Consider the following 8,083-nt stretch of genomic DNA (forward strand, 5'->3'; position numbering starts at 1 on the left):
CGTGTTGCGAGGGCGGGGGATCACCCTTGCTTAACCTCTCTGTGTGTCAGTCAAGTCCTTAAAAGCTTCATGGCTTCCTTAGAGTACAGCAAGGGTGAGAAAAGCCTACAGAGGCTGGGAGTCAGCTGGATTGTTTACTGGGTTTGCCTGGTACCCTGTGGGCAGAAGGGGCTGTGCTGCTCATGTGCAAGCCTTTAGCATTCTCTCCTCCAAGCTTCAGGAAGGTGGGCTCTAGTTTTCCTTTGTGCTTTCAGATCTTGGTGTGGCAGAAGGAACGCTGTGCCAAGCTGTCCCTTCTGGGCAGAGCTTTCAGCTAGTGACAGATGCTGCAGAGACAAAACACATGGCCATCTGATATCTGATGGAACTAGTGTGAGCTCGCTGGGGGGCCCTGAAACAGTAGGAAATCACTCCAGACTGTCAGGGTTGTCTCGAAAAACTGTGGGGATGAGGTTAGAAACCTCAGACACAAAGGTCTGCTTTAGGCAAGCCACTGTTCCTGGATGAAAGTATTCTCCTTCCTGACGTAGCATCAGTTTGCTACCTCCATGGTGTTAAGTCACATTGTAGGCACATTTGCCTTCAGGATGTAGTGCTGGGAAACAGCAGACTCTAAAACATGTGAGCAGTGTAGATGAGGGACCTCACATGTTCCGGTTTCTGGCTGCGCAGCCCTACAGTGTTAACCAGGCTGTGTGTCGGCATGACAGAGGGTACAAGCAGGAGACGAGTATTTCTCCACCCACTGCAGGCCAGGAAACGTCTTCTACGGAGCTGAGCTTCGCAGCCTCAAAACAGCAGATGGCCAAAGAACGCGTGCTTGTGTCACTGTGGCAGGGAGCACCACAAAGTGTGAGCATTTCAATGAGTAATGCTAGCTGAGGCCGTTCTGTTCTCTGGCTGAAATGTGTGCGTTCGTGGTGAGCCTGATTGTGCTTGGTGGAAGCTGGTCAGCTGTTGTCAGCTTTCCGACTCCTCAGCCCTGGCACCAGCAGTGCTGAAGCAGACCTCCCAGCTTTTCCTTTAAATGTGGGTCCTCCGTTTCCTGTGTTCCCAAAAGCCTTCCCTGAAACAAACTGTGTAAAGTAGCTTCCTGATCATGCAGAGTACTTCCCGTGGCTGGCATCCAGCCTGACAGCATCCTGACAAAGCACTTCCTCTAGGGTGAGGGAGAAGGGAGAAATAGGAATCTGTCAATATTTCATACAATTATCGGATGGTTTGGGTTGGAAGGGACCGTAAAGACCATCCAGTTCCAACCCCCTGCCATGGGCAGAGACACCTTCCACTAGACCAGGTTGCTCAAAGCCTCATCCAGCCTGGCCTTGAACACTTCCAGGGATGGGGCATCCACAGCTTCTCTGGGCAACCAGCTCCAGTGCTTCACCACCCTCTCCAGGAAGAATTTCCAGGATTCATTTTGAAGCTTATTCAAACAGTAAAGCTGTGTAGCTTGTCACTGCTTCCTGGGTAACAGGTTAGTGGCCCCCAGATTAGAGATCCAGGTCTGGTTGGGTGCTTGTGGAAAGCAGCGGGATGACCCAATTCCATTACCTTCCGTTGATGTTGCGTTGGGTCTGAACCAGACATACCAAGGCCATGTTGCCTCAGGTGGTGTCCTAGTGAAGCATCCTGCCTGTGAAGGTCTGGAACAGATTCCCGAGATGACTGGGGTTATTGAAGTCTTGAAGAATGACCAGGCTTGTGCATCAGCAAGGCTCTGAATGCACTAGGGGATGTTGCCACCAGCGCTGGAAGGAGGCCAGGTCACTCACTAGGTCCACACTCGCTCAGTGGACCTCCCAGGAGCTTGCTCAGCCAGGCTTGACACGGCAGCTCTTGCGTTAGTAGCAGGCTGAATGACTGCCAGGTGAGCAGGGCCTCAGATGTGCTCAGCAATAGCAAAGACAGACTCACCACGCCTCGCACCTCCTTAGCTGAAGGAGAAATTACATCTGAGTCACGGAAGCTGACTCTTGCCTGAATGGCAGACCTGAGTAATGACAAACACTGAGGATACCAAACTGTTGGCTGTGCAAGCCTTGAGTTGGTAGAAACAGAACGCTCACACGTTTCTAGTCTTGCTGTTGCGTTGCCCACTGCTGTCTCTCCGCTGCTGTGAGCTTCCTCTCGAGTGCTGGCTTCAGGCAGGTTACTAAAGTACACCGAGCTTGAAAGAGCAACTCCTGCCACCGGTTGTGTGTGTATCTAGTGTCCCCATTTCTGTAAATGCTGTACCAGTGGCTCCAGCAGAGTGAAGGTCTGCAGGATCTTGGATCCTGCCTTTGACTGTGTCTAGAAGTGGATGGGTAAGGAACGAAGCAATATTACAAATAAACAAATAAAATCAAGTGAGATATAGCCCTTCCCCTAGTCTGTTCTCCCAGTATCTTGAAAGCAATAGTTTACTCAGACAGAAGTTGCATCTGCATTGTCATATTGAATTATCGCACTTGGGTGTAACCCCCATAAACTTGTCTACTCCCTTCTGGAGCCTGTTTGGACTTCGAGTCTCCACAAAGTCTTGCAGGAATGAGCTCCATAATGCAGTTACTTCTGTGTGTAACAGTACTTACTTCTCTGTGTAACAGTACTTCCTTCTGCTTGTTCCAAACCCATCCGTCGCATTATTTATTGGATGCTCTGGAGCGTACTGAGTAATGATTCCTCAATGACCTTCTCCGTAGCATTTCCAGTTTTATTAATTGATCTCCCACGGTTGCTCTGCACCATCTGCCAGCCGCTGCCCACTCTGGTTTGAGCCTTCTGTGTTAAGCTGTGTTTGGGGTGAAAAGGTGGTTCTAAGCTTGGTGCTTGTAGCACTGAATCGTAGCAGCCTGGGCAGTGCTGCTGTCTGGTGTGTAACTTGGCAGAATTTGGGCTTTTCTCTTCTTTCTCCCTTCTTAACCCACCCTGACTTTCTGAGAAAGTCTTTTCTGCTGTTTTCTCCCCGCTTCTGTTGTGACTAGACCTTCAACATTTGTTTCACAGCTGGTGTTCACTTGTAGCCTCTAACACTGTCCCTGTACCCTCTCCTCTCAGGTGATCGTGGGCTTGCTCAAGTTCTGGCCGAAAACTCACAGTCCCAAGGAGGTGATGTTTTTGAACGAGCTGGAGGAGATCCTGGATGTGATTGAGCCATCTGAGTTTGTGAAAGTGATGGAGCCCTTGTTCAGGCAGTTGGCCAAGTGTGTCTCCAGCCCACACTTCCAGGTAGGCTGCAGCTCAGGGAGGGGATAGGGCACTGGCTTTGTGACCCGCCTGGTGTGTGAGGGTGACACCACAGCTTTTGGGCTTGTCTTTGTGAATCAGTGGCACGTGGAGGTGTGACCAGGGTGAGTAGTGGGGTGACATGTGGTGGGAGGCGGTGAGAATCTTCACCACAACCACAGAGCAGGCTCATCCAAAGAGAAGACAGAGTGGATTGGCAGAGCCTCTCCTGCTGCACCGTGCTATTGAGCACCACGTGTCATAACAAGCTGGAGCTGGAGCAGAGGTGCTCTGCCACCTCCCGTTTTAGCTAGCAGACACGGAGGAGATCCATGCAGTGTCACCCCGTGGCAGTAAACCCAGGCTGTCTGCAGTGCTGGTGAGAGGCTAACCAGAGAGACGGTGTGCAGAAAAGGTACTTTGTGTTATTCTGGTGCAGGTGGTAGAGTGAGGAGTACTGAGAATGTGCTAGGGTGTGCTTCTTCCGTGTTCCCACTGAAGGGAAGCTGGTTGTAGTACCAGGCTACAACAATCTCTCTGGCTGGTAGTGTTAAGGTGTAAAATGTCCAGGGTGGTAGGACATGCTAGTAGCTCCTAGCAGGCGTTCTTGGCTCGGTGGTTTAGGTTGCCATGAAGAGTGCCCAGGAAGGAGATAGCTTGCTTGTGAAAACACGTGGCTGACCCAGGTATGTGGGGGTGTTAAATAGTGACATAGCACCCCCCGCCCCCAAGTAAGTGTGGCCACACAGGGAGGTGGACTGGCTTCAGTCTGTCTTTTGGTACGGAGAGGTACAAAGTCATGTGTTTACAGGCCAAAAATGAGGTCAGTTTAGGTCACGTGTATGTAAAAGATCACTGTTTCCAGGAAAAGACTAGGGGAGCCTGATGGAAACCAGCTGGACGTGGATTACTGGTGTGGTGATGGGAACCAAAGGACTAACATGACCTTTGGGTGTGGAATGAGCTACCATATAGGGAACTAAGGATCTTGAATAAAGTAGGGTAAAGGCTGAGGAAAAGCATCCTGTACTTGATAGCAGCCCTCTGCTGCCAGCTCTTTGGAAAACAAGACTGAAAAACCTGGAAAAGGTGCAGATCCTTTACAGACGAAGAAAATTAAGCCCGGAGCTGTCCCATACAGTCAGGCTGAACTCTCTCTGTGTCTGCAGCTTGTCTGAGAGTAAAACCAGGAGCTGACTTCTTGTGAAGTCTGAGCACCTTGGTGGGGGAAGAGTTTTCCTGGAGTGGATTATGTGTTAATCTGGCAGACAAAGCCTTAACAAGATTGAATAGCTGGAAGCGAATTCCACTTCGTTTACTCATGTGGAGCTATATAAAGTGGATATAGTGAGTTCTCCATCACCTGAAATACAAAACTGAGACTGGATGTCTCTCTCCCCAGGTTTTTAAGCCACTCTCAAGCTAGTGCTAACTGCAGAAATTAGCCTGGTGATCTGCGTTGCCCAAATAGTAGTTAAATATGAAGAGCTGTGGTTGAATCTATCACAATGTGGAAACTCGTTAGACTCGTTTGTCTTGTTAGAGCAGGGTGGCTGCCCTAAGATTTTACATATTTTCACCCTTATTAATTAGGGGGATGAATTGTGGGCCTGGTGACTGAAGTGTGCTCCAAAGCCCAGAGAGACTGTTGTGAGGAAGGCCGGAGAGGAATGGGAGGCATGGAGCTTTGCTCTGAGGAAACGAAGGAGGTTTGGAGCTGGGACCTGGACTGGATGACACTATTGTCCTCGAGTGTTGGGTAAAGGGTGTTGAAGTCATCAGCATACCGATGGTAGACCTGCCTAGTCAAGAACGTGAGGTCTTCCCTAGGAAAACAGGAAGTGCCTGGTAAGAGGCTAAGGGAAAGAAGGCTGGGCAGCAGGGATGAATGGCCTTGTAGATGCTGGCGAAGCTGCCGTGGGGAAGCATCTGCTCCTCGGCTGGCTGGTGGCGAGCTCCGGTCTCAGCGCCGCACAGTTTCCCTGCGTGCCGCAGGTATTACTGGAAGGAGCCTCTCTAAGGACGGCTTTCTCTCCTGCTGCAGGTGGCAGAGCGAGCACTGTACTATTGGAACAACGAATATATCATGAGCCTGATCAGCGATAACGCAGCCAAAATTCTCCCGATCATGTTTCCGGCGCTCTACAAGAACTCCAAGAGTCACTGGAACAAGTAGGTCTTTTCACATGCCCTGGCACTCGCTGTGTGTACAGGACTGCTTGACCAGCTGGCAATCTGGGGGCATGCCACTACCGTGCCTTGACACGTGGTGCTCGGTGACACCAGGCGCCGAGCCAGAGGGGTTGTTAGTACTATCAGCATGGAAGAGTGCCACAGCAGACCACGGTGGCCTGCTTCTGCGAGGGGTCAGGTGTCTGCGGTGACCTGCCTCGGCGCCGTTGAACCTACACAGTTTGATACCTGCGTATCGCTAACGTGGCGGGTCTCTTGGAGGTGGGCGGTGGGTTTTCCAGATGACTTCTGCTTGGTAAATAATGACTCTCCACAACCACAGGCCTTGGCAAACGCAGTGCCTGACTCCTTGAGTACAGGAAGGACAGAGAAAGCAGAACTAACCAGGCAGATGTTCGATGTCAAATTATTGCCCGCTGTGTCTGATTGCTCTGTACCGGTGTGGTTTATGGTTCTCCCATCAACTTCCTGCTCGCCTTTCTTCTGACTCCTTCTTCACTTAATTCCTTACCTGGTTAATTCAAGTTGTAAAACTCACTTCCTTTAATGAACTAGCTAAAAGTACTCAGTCCACAGCTGAGATTCTCAAGTTTTCCAGCAAAAAACACAAGATGGTCAAAAAAAGCCACTTTCCCCTATTCTAGGGGGTGGAAAAAAGCAAAATAATCAATTCTAGGGAGGCTGGGTGACTCCAGGGCTTAGGAGTATGCTGTGGTAGCTGAGATGGAGGTGTGAGGAGGGGCTTGTTTGCAGAGAGCTCCCCACTGGTCTTCTGTCTGGCTGCTTCCTTCTCTTCATTGTATCGGGAAGCATGAACTTGAGCCACCAGCCAGGGTTGCTCCAAAGTCTGGTGTGGACACGGACACGCAGACGTCAACACACACAAACACCCAGATGCACGCAGGCATGCGCGTGTGCAGACGCAGATGCACACACCTGCACACCAACCAGGCACACGCGTGGGCAGACAGGCACACATATGCACGCACACGTGCGCGCAGAGGCACGCAGACATGTTCTCACTCAGTGTTAGTGCCCCTCCTGATCAGAGTTCAGAGAAGGACTGTATGTTCTTGCCTGAAACCCTTCAGCTCGGTTTACTTCTTCCACCAGCCAAGATTCAGGGTTCTGCTGTTCCTATGTTGTCTCCTTCCCAGTGCTATGGCAGAAGAAGTCCTAAAGGGTGTTTTCCTCTTATTTCTCCTTGGTTTAGCACTAGACACATCTTCTCAGTGCAGGCTGAGTATCTCAGGTTCTCCTCTTCCTCCCCGTAGCTCGTCTGCTCCAACACTTGGCCAGACAGCCTTGTCTGGACTTGTGCATACATCCTGTAGCTCTCTTCCTTACTCCATCTGCAGAGCTGGGGGGGCACAGAGCTCAGTCTGCTGACTCATCTTTTGCCTCTGGATCACGTATTTCGGAGACGGCTTCAATAATTGTTTTTATTCCCTGGGAGAGCCCTTGTTGCAGGGAGAGCTCGCGCACAGTGCCACCTGTCCGTAAATTGCTGACACGAAGGTGGTTTTTCTTCTGTGGTCCTTGTGCCGGTTCCCATCTCCGCGGGGCTGTTGGATGTGTTTTGGGCAGCTCAGTGACAAAGCTCATGACTGAACACACTGGGCAGCCTGAAAAAGTCATTGTGTGTGAGGTGAACTGCGGGAGGCACTAAGCTGGACTAGGTAAAGCCTCCCTGAGAACAGCCCTGAGCAGGTCCCCAGCATTCTTCCTTTCTGGTTTCTGACTAGAAGTAGTAAACACCTGAATGCCTGTTTTTGCCCTCATTAGTCAGGCCACAGTCAGAGCAGACCTGTCCCAGCAGTCTTCTCTTCCTTCTCTTTCTCCCCCGTGCCGTAGTCTCTGCTGTGTTTCCGGAGAGGGCTTTCCTATGCCAAGAGCTGGGACCACGTGAAAACCTTTTGTCACGTCGCTGTAGCGTACGAGTTGCTGCTGCTGTTGGCTCTGGTCGGTGCTGCTGGGGCTGACTCAGGGCTGAGAACCTGAAGGGTACCACCGTGACTTGCTCTCCTTTCCTCGTTTCTTTGCAGGACAATCCATGGGCTGATCTATAATGCACTCAAGCTGTTCATGGAGATGAACCAAAAGCTTTTTGACGACTGCACGCAGCAATACAAAGCGGAGAAGCAGAAGTGAGTAAGAGGTTCTTGCCAAGTAACTCGAGCACATCCTGGAGTCTCCTTGGGGTACTGTAACAGATGGTAGATGCCAGTAGGCAGCGAGGAAGTGGAAAGGTGGTGGAAATAATACTGTCAAAAAGTGAGATTCCTCAGCAATAACTCTGCGTGGGGATGAGAAGAGGTAAAACGTGTGCCCTGATAAAAAATCCTTTCAGCTATGCTAAGAGGCCTGGAAAAGAGTGACAGAGCTTTCTGGGTCATGAGGAAATACACTGCGACATAGAGGATACTCAGCTTTGCAGAGATGCTTATGCTCTGCCTTGGAGGTATTTACCGGTTCGTATATGGTGAGGCCAGTGGAATCCTGCTGCTTTAGAAAGACTTTTCTGGAGAGCTTTGCCACCGTGGGCATGACACGTCTTTCAAGCCACAGGACGCTTTCAGTTTTAAATAATACCTGGAATTTCAAAGAGGAACTGGTGGGGATAAGATCTCAGTTCAGCAAGTACCTGTGTTGTGAGGCTGTAAGGAAGAAAAAACTCTAC

The 8,083-nt window shown here is 50.6% G+C and overlaps 1 protein-coding gene across 1 annotated transcript in view; it reads left to right on the forward strand.

Moving 5' to 3' along the window:
• Positions 1-7,550, forward strand: part of LOC104510959 (serine/threonine-protein phosphatase 2A 56 kDa regulatory subunit delta isoform-like) — a gene marked incomplete at its 3' end in the record, with an annotated part of 9,299 nt that extends 1,749 nt beyond the window's left edge. The window contains exons 3-5 of the mRNA XM_010153382.1: positions 3,043-3,213; positions 5,255-5,382; positions 7,449-7,550. Of these exons, the coding sequence (XP_010151684.1) occupies positions 3,043-3,213; positions 5,255-5,382; positions 7,449-7,550 (401 nt within the window). The remainder of the gene's footprint in view (positions 1-3,042; positions 3,214-5,254; positions 5,383-7,448) is intronic.
• Between the last annotated feature and the right edge of the window lie 533 nt (positions 7,551-8,083).

The sequence above is a fragment of the Eurypyga helias genome, unplaced genomic scaffold (genome assembly GCF_000690775.1).
Source record: "Eurypyga helias isolate BGI_N326 unplaced genomic scaffold, ASM69077v1 scaffold50536, whole genome shotgun sequence".
Classification (NCBI taxonomy): domain Eukaryota; kingdom Metazoa; phylum Chordata; class Aves; order Eurypygiformes; family Eurypygidae; genus Eurypyga; species Eurypyga helias.